At 45.0% G+C, this 18,168-nt stretch overlaps 3 gene segments (V, D, J or C); 1 reads left to right on the top strand and 2 right to left on the bottom strand.

Annotated features, from left to right (window-relative positions):
- The window catches only part of LOC109683548 (Ig gamma chain C region-like), a 128,668-nt gene that overhangs the window by 454 nt on the left and 110,046 nt on the right, over window positions 1-18,168 (bottom strand). The window contains 3 exon segments of the C gene segment in view: window positions 101-430; window positions 545-583; window positions 916-1,206. Coding sequence covers window positions 101-430; window positions 545-583; window positions 916-1,206 — 660 coding nt within the window.
- LOC109683549 (Ig gamma-1 chain C region-like) overlaps window positions 1-18,168 on the bottom strand; it is a 160,790-nt gene that overhangs the window by 32,848 nt on the left and 109,774 nt on the right.
- LOC141421460 (Ig mu chain C region membrane-bound form-like) overlaps window positions 1-18,168 on the top strand; it is a 152,417-nt gene that overhangs the window by 98,995 nt on the left and 35,254 nt on the right.

The following is an 18,168-nucleotide window of genomic DNA, read 5'->3' as shown; positions in this document are numbered from 1 at the left end:
GGTCAGCATAGAGGTCATTAATAGGGCAGAGAGCTTTCTAAGCCAGGCTTTCACCCTGTGGCCATGGCAGCTCCTGCCCTGTCCACCACACCAGTCTCACCTTCGACTTTGGAGATGGTTTTCTCAATGGGGGCTGGGAGGGCTTTGTTGTTGACCTTGCACTTGAACTTTTTTCCTGACAGCCAGTCCTTGTGCACGATGGGGAGGACACTGACCACACGGATTGTGCTGTTGTACTGCACTTCCCTTGACTCCTTGTGGGCTGTGTGCAACTCCACATCGTCCATGTACCAGTTGAACTGGACCTCAGGGTCATCCTGGCTCACATCTACCACCACACAGGTGATCTTGGGGGTCAGGGCGATGGTGAGTGTATCCTTGGGCTTTGGGGGGAAGATGAATACAGACGGTCCCCCTGGGAGTGAAGGAGCTGGTGTAGTAGACAGAGAGGAGACAGGTCAGTAATTGGTGTACCTTTCAATGCACGGGTGTCTCTGGGCATTTTTTCTCCACCCAGGATCAAAGATGAGGACTGATGACTCACCTGGGCACACAGGACATGGTGGTTTCTCACATCTGGGCACTGCAGAGGGAAGTCTGGGGTTACTGGAGTTTAGGAGAGGAGTTAAGCAGAGGAAGGGGAGAGGTTTCCCTGGGTGTGGACTCAGGTCAGGGCCAGTCTGTCCCTGGATATCACCCAGGGCAGTCCTGACACCAGCATGCACCTCTGTGTGTCCAGGGGCTGGGAATAGTAATTTGGTCCAGAGGGTCCCTCCGAGCCTGAGTGAAGAGGCCTGGGAAGATGCCTCCACATGATAGACAGTCCCCTGTGCTAGATTCGCTTCTCTAGCCCATGAAAACCCACCCCCAGCGTGACTCCAGTGGACTCCCCCCTCCCTTAGGCTGTCCTCTCACCAATGGTCTTGTCCACCTTGGTGTTGGTGGGTGGGTGGGCTACATTGCAGGTGATGGTCTGTCTGGGCCAGGTGCTGGAAGGCACAGTCACCAAGCTGCTCAGGGAGTAGAGGCCTGCCTTCAGGACGGATGGGAAGGTGTGCACACCGCTGGACAAGGCTCCAGAGTTCCATGACACGGTCACTGGTTCAGGGAAGTAGCCGCTGACCAGGCAGCCCAGGGACACAGTGGAGGCGGACCTGGCCCCACCGCTGGGGGCCAATGGGAAGACGGATGGGGCAGTGGGGCTGGCTGCAAGAGAGCAGATACTGAGTAAGCTTGGTGTCAGGCACAGCTGGGCACAGATTCTGGAGGCTGTCTTTCCTCTTTCCTCCCCTCCCCCCTTCTGGAACCCTGATCCTTTGCAAGGATCCCACATACGCAGTGTCTGGGTTTGTGGGTGTCAGCAGTTCTCCTGGCTAGCCCTAACGCCCTCACCTGATCCCCTTCCCCTCCTAAGAGTCCTAGGAAAGGCCAGGACCATGGCACCACTGAGGCAAGTCCTGTCCTCAGTGTGCTTCCAGAAAGACGCTCAGTTCCTGCCCCTGCCCCTGCCATGAGTGAATTGCATTTCAGGACGTCTTGAGCTTCTGCCACCCTCTGCCTAGGTTCTGGTTCCAATGTTTGGAACCAGAGCCCTGCTCCTGGACCTTGCCATGCAGCACTGCATCTTGGGGAGTTGGTGCTGAGTCAAGTCCAGTACCCTCTAGACCGGGCTTGGATCCCTGACTTCCCTCATACTGTCCCCTGCTCACCTCCCCCTCAGCTCCTCATCCTCTACACCTGCCAGTCCGCAATCTCAAACCTGTGCTCTGAGCCCCATCCCTGGACTCCAGACCCTACTCAGGTTTTCCTGAATCCTTCCTGTGGGTCATCTGTGACCCTCTACCCAGCATTCCTCCCATACATCTTCCTAGCAACTGGCAGCCCTGGCCTCTAGTGGCATTCTAGGAGCACCAACCCCAGGGACCTTCTCTGCTCAGGTTCCCTTCTCCACTCAGTCCAAGGCCAACCAGTCCCCAAGTGCTGTTTTTTCCTCTGCAGCCATGCCTGCCCCTGACTCTGGGCTCAGTCAGAGCTCTGAGACCTGGTACCCTTCCCCTCCTTTTCACCTGGCATTCCACCAGGACTCTGTTCTCACCCCATTCAGTTGGCACTCCACCAGCCTTCAGGTGCACGTTCCAGGTGCATATAAGGTGTGGTGCTGCATGGGCTGTGGAGACCCAGGAGCTCAGGGTGAGCATTTACAGGTGAGCCAGGGCATGTGTTAGGGTGAGATGAGCAGTTCCCTGAGCTCCTGGGGCTGCCACAGGCATGCTACCTGCTCTTGCTCTTCTGACCCCTAGTTCTCCCTGTTCCTAAATCTGTTCAGCTTTTGCCAGATCTCAAGGCTCTTTCTCCTTTGCCCTGGGCTTCCCAGGTTGCACCTGCCCTATCTAACCTGCTCTTCATCTACTTCTTCTTCCCTGAGCTCCTGGGGCTGTCTTCTGCCCATCTTACCATCCCTCAGTCCAGGTTGGCCCCAAGCCTGGCCTCCTCTCTTTCCCAGTATTGGGCTTGCTCCCTGACTCTGCAGGTCCCCTACCCTGTGTCTAGCCATTTTTCCAGCAGTGCTCCTGGCCCTGCCTTGTCTCCTGCAGGCCTCACCTTCCCTACTATTCCCAGCTCTGGAAGCTTCTGTTGGCCCCTTGTTCCTTGGATCTCCTTTGCTTGACCTGGTCAGATGTGGTGTTTTGCTTACCAGCTTCCAGTCACAACCCCAACCCTTCTCCACCTTCAGAGCAGACAAAGCAGACGTAGCCTCAGCCCTGAGCTATGGGATTCTCCTCACTCTTACTGTCTGCTCTCCTTCTACCTCTCTGCTTAATCTAACCACAGTATATCCTCTTTTATGCTACTGGGCACTCCTTCTTTCACACCTCCTATATTCAGCTTTGCTCCTGAAGCCCCTGCCCACCTGGTACCATACACTGTCCTGCCAGGGACCCAGGTCTCTCTGACCCTTGTACTGGCCCCCCTGATGTCTGCGTGCTGTCTTATCAGCCCTTGTGTCATCTGCCCTATGAGCATACAGAGGCCCTTGCTGGCCACTCCTGCACTTTCCCTGCTGCTCCTCTGCCCCGAGTCCTGGTTGTTCCACTGGACTGGACAGGACACCTAGCCCCTTCCTGCCTGCTCTCCACTCCCTTGTGCTGTCATTTTCTCAGCAGGGAGGCTGACCTGGGGTTCTCGGAGCCTCAGCTGTTCCTGCTACCTGTATCTGCTCAGCACTTGCTGGGTAAAGGGCTCCTTGTTCCTTTGTCTCCTGAGCTCCCAGGGCCACCCCTGTTTGCACTGCCCTCACTCCCTCAGCTCACATGTAGCTGCTCGGCCCTGGTCCTCTGAGCTCCAAAGGTTGCCCTATCCTTCAGGACACCAGCCTGCCCCAGCTCACTTATAGCTGCTCTTCATTTGCTCCTCTGAGCTCCCTTTGCTATCTTCTGGACTCCCAAATTTACCTGCCCTGCTTTCTACCTGGTCACCTCAGCTCCTTTGGTTGCCCTAGTCCTCAGCACCCCCACATGCTTCAGATCACCTGTCCTGATCTTCCCTAGGCCCCTGAACTCCTGGGGCTACCTCAGCTCCATCCCAGGAGTTTCTTCTGGACCCATTCACCTATAGTTACATAATCCTTGTACCCTGAGCTTCTGGAAACACCCTAGCCCCCAACCAACTCCCAACAGGCCCAGCTCATCTGTAGCTGCTCTGCACCTGATCCTTTGAACTTCTGGGGCTGTCCTGGCTCCAGCACTCCTACCTGCCCTAGCTCACAGGTGGCTTCTCTGCTTTCATCTCCTGAGCGCCTGGGGTTGCACTGGCCCCCATATTACTGACACCTATGCATGCTACCTGTGTCTGCTCTTTCCTGGTCCCCTGAGCACCTGGGGCTGCCCCTGCCCATCTTGCCTTTTCTCAGCCCAAGTTTGGCTCCAAACTTCCTCCTCTCTTTCCCAGTACTGGACTTTCTCTCTGGTCCCTCAGGGCCCCCATCCTATCTCCCGTTGTAAATCCCGGCAGAGCCTCGGATCCTGCCCTGCCCTCTCTCAGAGGAGCTGCCACCTCACCATTCCATCTTCCCCACTGCTCCCAGCTCTGAAAGCTTCCACTTGTTCCTTGCTCTTCTGGATCCCTTCTGTTTCCACAGGTGAGCTGTCCTGTGCTCACCAACTTCTAGGACAGAACAAGTCCATTCCTCAGGCCTCCTACCACTTTCCATCCCATTCCATCCCATTCCTCAGGCTTCCTCCTACCACATTCCATCCCACTCCATCCCGTCCCATCCATTTGGGGGCTGATGTCTCTGCTCCTTCCCATCCTTCTGTAGCCTGTTGGCTATTAGGTTATGGAGGGCCACTGCTGTGCCCAGTCCCTGTGACCCACTTCTATGGCAGCTACTTCTCCCTGCTGATCCCACTCACTGTGTAAAGGTGGTTTCCAGCCTTTGCTGCTCTGGCCCCTGGCTGCCACCAGCTCAGCTCTGTCTTGTCCTCCTGGGAGTCACTGCCCTTTGTCCCCGGAGTTGTGACTACCACTCCACCCCCTCACTCCTGCACAGACTAAGAATACAGACTAAGAATGGGATTGAAACTGTGTGGCATGAGGCATCTCCTGAAGTTCCCCTTTCTTCTGGGGGTTTCTGTGTGTGAGAGGGAGGAGGAGTCCAGACCTAGCTGAAGCGCCTCATGTGGGTGGATGGAGGTGAGTGAGGCTGTGGCCCTGAGTACCAGGGGAGAAAGCAGGAAGCCTGCTGTCACCTGCTTCTCTGTGGTCATGGCCTCCTGGGATCCCTGGGGCTCTCTGAGGCTGAGAGCTATGTCCACTGTATTCTGACTTCCTCCTTGAAGTACTCAGGGCTCTCTATACCTGGGCCTCTCACTGAGCTCTCCGACCCCCATCCAACCCTGGTCACAGTCTCCTTGGCCTATTCACCAGCTATCTTTCCTTCAAGGGAACCAAGCTTAGCCTCTGACACAGGGAGGAATTGAGGGTTGAGGTCTGGCAGCATGACAGTGGGATGTGGTGAAGGCTGGGGTCTGGTGGAGTGCCAGCTAGATGAGACGGGGAGGGAGCCAGAGACTGGGGCTCTGGATGAACTCACAGGTACTCACAGGCAGGGGCAGGCATAGCTACAGAAAGAAGCAGTGCTGGGGTCCAGGTGGGCCTGAGTTGAGCAGAGAGGGAACATGGATAAGGAAGTTCTCTGAGGCTGGTGCTCCCTAAGGAAGCAGATAGGCTGCAGATCTGGGGTCAGGGGCCCCAACTCTGAACCTGGGGATGGTGGAGACATGGGACAGGAGGGATGGTCATGCTGCACAGTGTGACATGCACAGAGCTGTCTAGTCCAAAGAGACAAGGAAGAGGGACACATTCAGTGTCTGAATTGGAGGCTGGAAGGGCTCTGGGACTGAGGCAGGTAGGGGGTTGGAGGGGCAGAGAGTAACAACTTCCTCAAGGGTATGGATACACACAACCTTCAGGGCCAAGAGCAAGAAAAGAGGGTTTTCTGGTGACTGGTGCTGCTGCTGGGAGAAGGCAGGTTGGGTGGAAGGAGAGGAGAGGAGAGGAGAAGGTGTTGGGGGTGTATGAGTGCCCAGGTCCCTAAGGTGGGGCTACAGAGGGAGCACCTGAGATGGTGCCTTGGCGAAGGCCAGTTTCCAGAGCTAGGGTTCTGGAGGGGGCATTTCAGGGTGCAGAGGGCAGCTAAAGTTGTCTTGGGCCTGCTGTTATGGGGGTGTCCTGGGGCCTTTGTGTGCATGTCATGTCTTTCCCACTAATTGTTTCCCCAGGAGGATAGGCGCATGCTCACTGGGTCCCCACAGGTCCTGGAGTCTGCCCAGTTCCTGAACATCAGACTAGCACCATAAGCTGAGTATGGAGAGAGAACTGGGAATGCTCAGGGGCTGCAAGGGAAACTCCATCCTGCTCTGTGGCTCAGAGGCAGCTGCTCCAGGGTCTGGTTTCTCTTTGGTGGAATGGAGTTCATCACAGCTCAGCTTCACAGTCATGGGGAACAATGGGGCACCAGCCAGTCCAGATATATGCAGCAAGATAGAGGAGGCTGTGGGAGGGTGGAGAGGCTGTGAAGTCTGTGGGGCTGACAGCACAGGTGGACAACTATGTTCATAGGTTGAGGATGCTGGGCCTGGGCAAAATGCCACAGATGGGCGGCTTGAGCAGCAGAGCTTGGTTCTCTCCCAGCTTGAAGGCCAGAAGCCTGGGTCAGGGTGTAGGCAGCATAGGGTCTCCCATGCTACAGAGAGAATCTGTCCCAGTCCTCTCTCCTAGCTATGTGGTCTTCTTGGCAGTCAGCTGTCCTAACCACTGCTTCATCTTCATGGCCTTCTCTTTGTGCATGTGTCTATGTCCCAACTGCCCCTTTCAAGGTCCCCTGTCTTGTTAGATTTGTTGCCCACCCTGATCCAGTATGAGCCCATCTCAACTTGATTCCATCTGCAGAATCTGTTTCAAAACATGGGCCTGTTCTGAGGTCCTGGGCTTGGTACGTCAACATGTGAATCTGTAGTGGGTGCAACTCACCCCATGTTAGGCTACCCTTTGATATCCCCAAATTCATGTCCTCCCATGCAGAATGCATTCATCTTACCTCAGTATACCCAAAGTCTCTTCCATTCCAGCATGAGTTCCAGATTGCATGCAAATACTATAAGGAGACTCATGTGTGATTGACTGGGAGGTCAAGTTCTTTCCCTTGTGGAGCTGTCAAGCCAGATGTTAAGTTACCTGCTTTCAAAAAACAAAGTATAAAAATAGAGGGGATGAACCAATTTAGGTTATAATACATTATATAAATGGAAATGTCACAATGGAACACCCTGTATAGCTAACTTAAACAAGCAAAAATGTAATAATTTCTTTTTACAAAAATGGAGAAAAGGAAGAGGATTCCAAGATGGCGGCTAGAGGGAGGAAGGAGAAAGTGAGCCTCCTATAGTGAAATCTTGGAGAGACGCTGGAGACACACTTTGCAGGCATAATCACTGAGAAGAGGCATAACTTTGACCCCTCCACACCTCCAGCTGGCGCAGAGAATCTCCACTTCATGTTAAACAGAGAAACAAGGAGGGCCCCCAGGCCGCCAGTCACCGGTGCCCAGACGGCTTGGGAAGACGCGGACCAGGTGAGCTTTGCGGTACCGTGGTACTCCCACAGACAAGCCTGGGTTAGAGCAGCATAGGCCCCTGGACAGACTGACCTCCACCCGGGGAAAAAAGAGAAACTGAGTAATAAGCAATAAGAGCAATAAAGACACGTGGGAAAGAGGGTGGGGCACCCTGAGCACTGAAGATTGGGGGAAGGGAATCCTTCCCGGGACTGTAAATAAACAAGCCAGGCAGCCAGAGAGGCTCTGGCAGGAGTAGGGGCGGGGCGTGCGCCTAGCAACCAGGAGCGGGAAAGCTGGTGAGAGTGGTGGAGGGAGGAAAACTCCACAGGAGAGAGGGGAAGACCCACCTTCCACATGAACTGTAAATAGACACACAGGCCTGACAATGCGGGTGCAGTGTCACCTTTCCCAGTGCTTGGAAAGGGGAAAGCCTGTAGCAGAGGCTCCCGCACAGCAGAACTCTGAACAAACAAAGCCTGCAGGGCCAGGTGAGTGCTAAGCTCACCCCAGAGTTCTGCATAAACAACGCCTCCAGCAACAGCAGGCTGACAGCAGTGGGCAGGCAAGCCACAGCTGCAGATACCATTCTCAGAACTGTCTTCAGACTCTTTTTTTTCTTTTTCTCCCTACCTTTGATGAGAGAACAACCAAATTATACCTGCAAGTGGAAAAACTTACTGAAACTGTATTGCATTTGAACTTGGGACACTTGGTGGGTTTGTGTGTGTGTAGTTTTGTTCTACTTTATGCATCCCCTTTGATGAGACAACTACAGAACAACATCTGAGGCACCATCTCCAGGATTGGAGACTGAGATGGACACCCAAATTATCAAGACTGAAACTTCATTGCATTTGAACTTGGAGGTTTTTTTGGTTTTTTGTTTTTTTTTTTAAATTTTCTATTTTCCATTTTATTTTAATTCATTTTTATATATAGATATTTCTTTCATTTACTTATTTTTTATTTTTATTCTTATCTTTTTTTTTATTTTTGATTTTCAATCCTCTCTCTTTCTCTCTAATGTCTGTTCAGCTTACTGCCAATTAGTACACTAATGCTCCCTGTTTATACCTTTGAAACTTTCTTGTCTGAAACCTTGTTCTGCTTTCTCCCTCTTGTCTGAGTATTTGTTTCCCCCTTTTCTTTAACTTCTTCCTTTCCATCTCAGCTCACCCTTCCATTCTAAATATTACCATTGTTATTATTACAAGCTAGAAAATACTTAATTGCACACAGTACAGGGACAGTAACAACACAAAAGACAATGATGGGAAGACAGAAAAAACAGGGAAACGAGTTTCCCCACAGCAAAAAATTAGTACAGGAACCAGAGGGGAATAAAGAAAACAGATACTCAGATCCAGACTCCAATAAAATGAAGATAAACTATGCCAAAGGACCCAATGAAGCCCACAAGAATAATTTAAAAGAAGACATACTACAGGTACTCAATGAGAATTTTATAGAGATGACACTGGATAGGGTCAACCAAAATGTACAGGAGACACTCAAGAAATTCCAAGACAACAAAAATAGAGAATTTGAAAAAGCACAAGAAGAAATAAAGGAAACCATAGAAGCACTGTATAAACACCAAAGTGAAACAGAGAACACGATGAATAAATGGATAAATGAACTCAGGACAAAAATAGAAAACATTAAAGGGGAAACAACCCAGGATATGGAAAACCTCAGAAAAAAGAATGAAACAGAATGGCAAAACAAAATGGAAGGCCAATCCAGCAGAATAGAACAAACAGAAGACAGAATCTCAGAACTTGAAGATGAAATGGTAATTAAAGGAAAAACCAAAGAACTATTAATTAAACAACTCAAGACCCGTGAAAAGAAAATGCAAGAACTCACTGACTCATCAAAAGACCAAACTTGAGAATCATGGGCATCGAAGAAGGAGAAGAGGTGCAAGCAAAGGGAATGCATAATATATTCAACAAAGTAATAACAGAAAATTTCCCAAATCTAGAGAAAGATATTCCCATACAGATGCAAGAGGCCTCCAGAACACCAAACAGACCAGATCAAAACAAACTACCCCACGACATATCATCATTAAAACAACAAGTTCAGAAACTAGTGAAAGAATATTGAAGGCTGTAAGAGAGAAAAAACAAGTAACATACAAAGGTAAACCCATCAAAATCACAGCAGACTTCTCAACAGAAACATTAAAAGCAAGAAGAGCGTGGGGTGAGATCTTCCGGGCACTGAATGAAAATAACTTCAACCCCAGGATACTCTACCCAGCAAAACTATCATTCAAAATAGATGGAGCAATAAGTCTTCCATGATAAGCAGAAACTAAAACAATATGTGACCACAAAGCCACCACTACAAAAGATTCTGCAAGGGATTCTGCACACAGAAAATGAAACCCAACATAACCATGAAAAGACAGGCAGCACCAAACCACAGGAAAAGAAAAAGCAAGACAGTAGAGAGTAACCTCAACTTAGGCACACACAATCAAACCTTCAAACAACAAAGACAACTAAATGACAGGAATCACCACATACCTATCAGTACTAATGCTTAATGTTAACGGACTTAATTCATCCATCAAAAGGCACCACTATATGAAATGGATTAAAAAGGAAGATCCAACAATTTGTTGCTTACAGGAGACCCATCTCACCGACAGAAATAAGCATAGGCTCAGGATGAAAGGCTGGAAGAAGATTTACCAAGACAATGGCCCCCCAAAACAGGCAGGAGTAACAATACTTATCTCTGACAAAGTAGACTTCAAACCTACATTGATCAAATGAGATAAAGAAGGACATTCCATACTAATAAAAGGGGAAATAGACCAAAAGGAAATAATCATCAATCTGTACACACCCAATGTCAACGCACCCAACTTCATCAAACATACCCTGAAAGACCTAAAAGCATATATAAATGCCAACACAGTGGTTGTGGGAGACTTTAACACCCCATTATCATCAGTAGATAGGTCATCCAAACAAAAACTCAATAAAGAAATCCAAGATCTAAAATATGCAATAGGTCAAATGGACCTAGTAGATGTCTGCAGAACATTTCATCCACCTTCTACACAATATACATTCTTCTCAGCAGCCCATGGAACCTTCTCCAAAAGAGATCATATCCTAGGGCACAAAGCAAATCTCAGCAAATATAAGAAAATAGAAATTACACCGTGCATACTATCTGATCACAATGCAGTAAAAGTAGAACGCAACAACAAAAGTAAAGACAAAAAACATGCAAACAGCTGGAAACTAAATAACTCATTACTTCATGAAGAATGGATCATCGATGCAATAAAAGAGGAAATTAAAAAGTTCCTGGAAGTCAATGAAAATGAAAACACAACCTACCAGAACCTATGGGACACAGCTAAGGCAGTCCTGAGAGGAAAGTTTATAGCCATGAGTGCATATATTAAAAAGACTGAAAGATCCCAAATCAATGACCTAATGATACATCTCAAAGTCCGAGAAAAACAAGAACAAGCAAATCCCAAAACAAATAGGAGAGAAATAATAAAAATAAGAGCTGAAATCAACGAAGTAGAAACCAAAAAAACCATACAAAGAATTAATGAAACAAGAAGTTGGTTCTTTGAAAAAATAAACAAGATCGACAGACCCCTGGCAAACCTGAGAAAAATGAGGAGATAAAAAAACCCAAATTAGTAGAATCAGCAATGCAAAAGGGAAGATAACAACAAACACCATGGAAGTCCAGGAAATCATCAGAAACTACTTTGAAAACCTATATTCAAATAAATTTGAAAATCTTAAAGAAATGGACAGATTTCTAGATACATGTGATCATCCAAAACTGAACCAAGAGGAAATTAATCACCTGAATAGACCTATAACACAAAATGAAATTGGTGCAGCAATCGAGAGTCTCCCCAAAAAGAAAAGTCCAGGACCTGATGGATTCTCTGCTGAATTCTATCAGACCTTTAAAGAAGAACTGATACCAACCCTCCTTAAACTGTTCCACAAAATAGAAAGGGAAGGAAAACTGCCAAACACATTTTATGAAGCCAGGATTACACCTATCCCAAAACCAGGCAAAGACACGTCCAAAAAGGAGAACTATAGGCCAATCTCCTTAATGAACATTGATGCAAAAATCCTCAACAAAATAATGGCACACTGAACTCAACAACACCTCAAAAAGATTATTCACCACGACCAAGTAGGCTTCATCCCAGGGATGCAGGGGTGGTTCAACATATGAAAATCAATAAATGTAATAAACCACATTAACAGAAGCAAAGACAAAAACCACTTGATAATCTCAATAGATGCAGAAAAAGCCTTTGATAAGATCCAACATCATTTCATGATAAAAGCTCTAAGAAAACTAGGAATAGAAGGAAAGTACCTCAACATTGTAAAAGCTATATATGACAAACCTACAGCCAGCATTATACTTAATGGAGAAAAATTAAAACCATTCCCTCTAAAATCAGGAACCAGACAAGGATGCCCACTATCTCCACTCCTATTCAACATAGTACTGGAATTCCTAGCCAGAGCAATTAGGCAAGAAGAAGGAATAAAAGGAATACAAATAGGTAAAAAAACGTTCAAAATATCCGTGTTTGCAGGCGACATGATTCTATACCTTAAAGACCCAAAAAACTCTACTCAGAAGCTTCTAGACATCATCAATAGCTATAGCAAGGTAGCAGGATATAAAATCAACATAGAAAAATCATTAACATTTCTATACACTACAATGAGCAAAGTAAAAAGAATGTATGAAAACAATTCCATTTACAATAGCCTCCAAAAAAATCAAATACCTAGGTGTAAACCTAAGAAAAGATGTGAATGACCTCTACAAGGAAAACTATAAACTTCTGAAGAAAGAGAATGAGGAAGACTATAGAAAGTGGAGAGATCTCCCATGCTCATGGATTGGTAGAATCAACATAGTAAAAATGTCTATACTCCCAAAAGTAATCTACATGTTTAATGCAATTCCCATCAAAATTCCAATGACATTCATTAAAGAGATTGAAAAATCTACTGTTAAATTTATATGGAAACACAAGAGGTCACGAATAGCCAAGGCAATACTCAGTCAAAAGAACAAACTATATTACAAAGCAATAACAATAAAAACAACATGGTACTGGCACAAAAACAGACATGAAGACCAGTGGAACAGAATAGAGGACCCAGATATGAAGCCAGACAACTATAACCAACTTGTCTTTGACAAAGGTGCTAAAAATATACGATGGAGAAAAGACAGGCTCTTCAACAAAAACTGCTGGGAAAACTGGTTAGCAGTTCGCAAAAAACTGAAACTAGATCCATGTATATCACCCTATACCAATATTAACTCAAAATGTATCAAGGACCTTAATATCAGACCCCACACTCTAAAGTTGATACAGGAAAGAGTAGGAACTACTCTGGAGTTAGTAGGTATAGGTAAGAACTTTCTCAACAAACCCCCAGCAGCACAGCAACTAAGAGATAGCATAGATAAATGGGACCTCATAAAACTAAAAAGCTTCTGTTCATCAAAAGAAATGGTCTCTAAACTGAAGAGAACACCCACAGAGTGGGAGAAAATATTTGCCAACTATACATCAGACAAAGGACTGATAACCAGAATATACAGGGAACTTAAAAAACTAAAGTCTCCCAAAACTAATGAACCAATAAAGAAATGGGCAAGTGAACTAAACAGAACTTTCTCAAAAGAAGAATTTCAAATGGCTAGAAAACACATGAAAAAATGCTCACCATCTCTAGCTATAAAGGAATGCAAATTAAAACCACGCTAAGATTCCACCTCACCCCTGTTAGAATAGCCATCATCAGCAACACCACCAACAACAGGTGTTGGCGAGGATGCGGGGGAAAAAGGAACCCTCTTACACTATTGGTGGGAATGTAGACTAGTACAACCACTCTGGAAAAAAAATTGGAGGCTACTTAAAAAGCTGGACATCGATCTACCATTTGATCCAGCAATACCACTCTTGGGGATATACCCAAAAGACTGTGACACAGGTTACTCCAGAGGCACCTGCACACCCATGTTTATTGCGGCACTATTCACAATAGCCAAGTTATGGAAACAGCCAAGATGCCCCAGCACTGACGAATGGATTAAGAAAATGTGGTATCTCTACACAATGTAATTTTATGCAGCCATGAAGAAGAACGAAATGTTATCATTCGCTGGTAAATGGATGGAATTGGAGAACATCATTCTGAGTGAGGTTAGCCTGGCCCAAAAGACCAAAAATCGTATGTTCTCCCTCATATGTGGACATTAGATCAAGGGCAAACACAACAAGGGGATTGGACTATGAGCACATGATAAAAGCGAGAGCACACAAGGGAGGGGTGAGGATAGGTAAGACACCTAAAAAAATAGCTAGCATTTGTTGCCCTTAACGCAGAGAAACTAAAGCAGATACCTTAAAGCAACTGAGGCCAATAGGAAAAGGGGAACAGGTACTAGAGAAAAGGTTAGATCAAAAAGAATTAACCTAGAAGGTAGCACCCACGCACAGGAAATCAATGTGAGTCAATGCCCTGTATAGCTATCCTTATCTCAACCAGCAAAAACCCTTGTTCCTTCCTATTATTGCTTATACTCTCTCTACAGCAAAATTAGAAATAAGGGCAAAATAGTTTCTGCTGGGTATTGAGGGAGGGGGAGAGGGAGGGGGCAGAGTGGGTGGTAAGGGAGGAGGTGGGGGCAGGGGGGAGAAATGAACCAAGCCTTGTATGCACATATGAATAATAAAAGAAAAATGAAAAAAAAAAAACCACACTAAGATTCCACTTCACCCCTGTTAGAATAGCCATCATCAGCAACACCACCAACAAAAGGTGTTGGTGAGGATGCAGGGAAAAAGGAACCCTCTTACACTGTTGGTGGGAATGTAAACTAGTACAACCACTCTGGAAAAAAATTTGGAGGCTACTTAAAAAGCTAGACATTGATCTACCATTTGATCCAGCAATACCCCTCTGGGGATATACCCAAAAGACTGTGACACAGGTTACTCCAGAGGCACCTGCACACCCATGTTCATTGCGGCACTATTCACAATAGCCAAGTTATGGAAACAGCCAAGATTCCCCACCACTGACGAATGGATTAAAAAAATGTGGTATTTATACACAATGGAATTTTATGTAGCCGTGAAGAAGAATGAAATGTTATCATTCGCTGGTAAATGGATGAAATTGGAGAACATCATTCTGAGTGAGGTTAGCCTGGCCCAGAAGACCAAAAATCATATGTTCTCCCTCATATGCGGACATTAGATCAAGGGCAAACACAACAATGGGATTGGACTTTGAGCACATGATAAAAGCGAGAGCACACAAGGGAGGGGTGAGGATAGGTATGACACCTAAAAAATTAGCTAGCATTTGTTGCCCTTAACGCAGAGAAACTAAAGCAGATACCTTAAAAGCAACTGAGGGCAATAGGAAAAGGGGACCAGGAACTAGAGAAAAGGTTAGATCAAAAAGAATTAACTTAGAAGGTAACACACACGCACAGGAAATCAATGTGAGTCAATGCCCTGTATAGCTATCCTTATCTCAACCAGCAAAAACCCTTGTTCCTTCCTATTATTGCTTATACTCTCTCTACAACAAAATTAGAAATAAGGGCAAAATAGTTTCTGCTGGGTATTGAGGTGGTGGGGGTGAGAGGGAGTGGGCGGAGTGGGTGGGGGCAGGGGGGAGAAATGACCCAAGCCTTGTATGCACATATGAATAATAAAAGAAAAAAAATGGAGAAAAGGAAGGGAGGCAGTTCTTATCAGGGGGTTTGGTACCAGTGGGAGAGGGAGGAGAGGATTAAAGGATAGGGAATAGGAGGGTGAATATGGTGCAAATATTGTGTACACATGTATGTAAAAGGAAAAATAAGATCTGTTGAAACTATTCCTGGAATGAGGGGGGCGGGGAAATAGGGGAGAATGATGGAGGGAGTGAATTCAACTATCATATATTGTAAGAACTTATGTAAATGTCACTTTGCACCTCCAGTACAACAATAATAAAAAAATAAAATCTTAAAAATATACAATGGTGTGTGTGGGGAGTACAGACATTTTCATTCCAAAAGAGAGAAATTGGATAGAAGAGATCATGGTCCTCAGAAAGTCCAAGGTCAGGCTGGGCAATTCCATGGATTTGGACTTACTCAGCCTCCTGGTCTGTCCTAGGAGCACTGGGCTGGGAGTCCCCATCTTCTGGGCCTGTGATGGTGGCTACAGCACAAGTAGCCTCTGAGTTTGTGGCTCTGATCTCAGTCACTCTCCATTTTGTGTGGTCTCTATCCCCTTCATTCTGGCTCCCTTGTTTCTGCTTATGAAAGTTTCAAAAGTCCTTGCCTTCCTATGAAGCTCATGGAGTTCAAAAGCATCACATAAGGGAGTCTTCCACAGATCCTTTCTGGACTATCCCATATCTGTGCTTGGCTTTTGATGAGGTAGAGACCAACCTGATTTTCTTAAAGTTCACTGATTTAAATTTTAGTTAAATAATAATAGAACAGGAAATAAGAGAACAGCAAAGTGTAGCGACAGCCTACAGAATTGAAGAAAATCTTTGCAGATATTCATCTGACAGGGACTAATATCTAGAATACATAAAGAACTCAAGAAGTTAAATACAAAACAAGCAAAAAATCCATTTAATAAATGGACAAATGAACTGAACATACCCTTTTTAACCGAAGAAGTAGAAATGGTCCATAAACAAATGAAAAAGTGTTTAACATCTTTAGCCATCAAGGAAATGCAAATCAAAATACTTTGAGATTCCATCTCACCCCAGTCATCAAAAAAAAAAAAAAAAGTAACATCAAATGCTGACGGTATGGGGAAAAGAACCCTTATCCAAGCTGATGGGAATGTAAAAATGAGTGTAGCCACTATGGAAATGAGTATGGAGGTTCCTCAGAAAACTAAAAATAGGGATACCATGATCCTACTATGTCATTTCTGGGTATATACTCAGAAAGAATCAAAGTTACCTTACAGTAGAGACGCCTGCTCACCCATGTTTACCATGGTTTTATTCACAATAGGTTTATGGAATCAATCTAGCTGTCCATCAATGGAGGAATGGATAAGGAAAATGTGGTATACATACACAATGAAGTATTATACTGCAATAAAGAAAATAGAAATTATTTCATTACCAGGAAAATGGATGGAACTGGAGATCACCACGGTGAGTGAAATAAGCTGATGTGAGAAACACAAGTATTGCATGTTTTCTCTCATATGTGGAATCTGAAAAAAAAGACATGAAAGTAGAACAGAGGCTATTAGAGAAGAGGAAGGAGACCAAGGGGCATGGGGAGGGGGAACAAGGGAGGATAGTAGGGGGTTAAGAATGATCAAAGTATGTTATATGTATGTATGACAATTTCATAACAAAATTCATTATTTCATAAAATTAATAAATGCTCATAAAAATTAAAAAAAGACAGGAAAGGAAGTCAAAGAAAGCAAGAAGGAAAGAAAGAAATAGAAAGGAAAGAAGAATGGAAGAAAGAAAGAAAGAAGGAAAGAGTGTCAACACAGACAAAGATTAACAAATGTCTGGGAACCATGTCATAGTTAAAGTGACACCAAATTACCCATCACACGGGGGTCGTCCTCCTGGTTTGTATTTGTGCATACACCACAAAGGAATTGGTGTCAGTTTGTGTCCTGACCCATGGTAACCACCACAGATCTTGCAGTGAGAAAAATGAACTTCTGAGAATCAGATGCATTTTAAGACTGTTTGCTCTGAACATGGCTTCTTTTAAGAGTGGTATTTTGGAGGGGGTGAAATTTGAGCTCCATGCCAGGAAATCATGCAATCTATACTACACAATGGCATGATATTGATTAGAGTTTGGAAGAATAAAGGTGGATTTGCCAGCTTTGAAGCTGGTGTGTCTAGTCATATAGCTAACCTTGCTGTGTAAATGCAGTCCACCCCTCCTGGAGGATTGACTCCTGCTCTCCAGAGACACCTGCCATGCCTGAAGATGGAGAGAGTCTCAGGAGGACTGGCTCCAAAGATAGGGATTTTAAATGTTTTTCCAGAAAGTTAAGCCCTTCTTTCTTTCCTTTTTAATAGACTTTAATTTATTTATTCAGAATGTTTTCAGCACTTTTGTCAAGAGTCACATGGCAGTACTTGCTTGGGCTTATTTCTGGGTCTTCCATTGATCTATCTGTCAGTTTTTTCCAGCTCCATACTGTTTTTGTTACTATGGCTTTCTAGCATGGTTTGAAGGCAGGTTTTGTGATATGTCCATCATTGCTCTTTTCCCTCCGGGTTGCTTCGGCAATTTGTTTTCTTTGTGTTTCCATATGAATTTTAGGATTTTTTTCCATTTCTGTGAGGAAATGTCATTGACATTTTCATGGGGACTGGATTTGTATATTGCTTTTGGTAATATGGTCATTTTAAGAATATTCTGCTGACCCATGAACATGGAAGGTGTTTCCATCTGAGTATCTTCTATAAGTTCTTTCTTCACTTCTTTATAGTTTCATTGTAGAAGTCTTTAACATCTTTGGTTAAGTTTATGTTCAGGTATTTTATTTTATTATTTTCAAAGCTCTTGTGAATAGGATTGCTTTGCTAACTCCTTTTGCAGCAAGTTTGTTAGCAGTGTGTAGAAAAGCTACTTGTTTTGTATGTTTGATTTTCTATCTTGATATTGTCCTTAAGCATATATCAGATCTAAGAGTCTGCTAATGGGGTTTAGTACCTTTTAAGTATAAGATCACGTCATGTGTAAACAGGAGAGTTGGACTTCTTTCTTTTTTATTTGTAGCTATTTAATTTTTCATTTCTTTCTCTTTTCTTATTGCTCTGGCTAAGAATTCAAGAACTATTTGACTAAGAATTGAGGTAGTGGACATCCTTGTCTTTTTCCTGATTTTAGGGAAAATGCTTTCAGTTTTCCCCCATTCAGTGTAATGTTCCCTATAGGTCTGTTGAATATAGTCTTTTTTGTGGTACTAGGATTTGAACTCAGAG

This window comes from Castor canadensis, chromosome 3 (assembly GCF_047511655.1).
Source record: "Castor canadensis chromosome 3, mCasCan1.hap1v2, whole genome shotgun sequence".
Taxonomy (NCBI): domain Eukaryota; kingdom Metazoa; phylum Chordata; class Mammalia; order Rodentia; family Castoridae; genus Castor; species Castor canadensis.
This window is presented reverse-complemented; position numbering and strand designations above follow the sequence as displayed.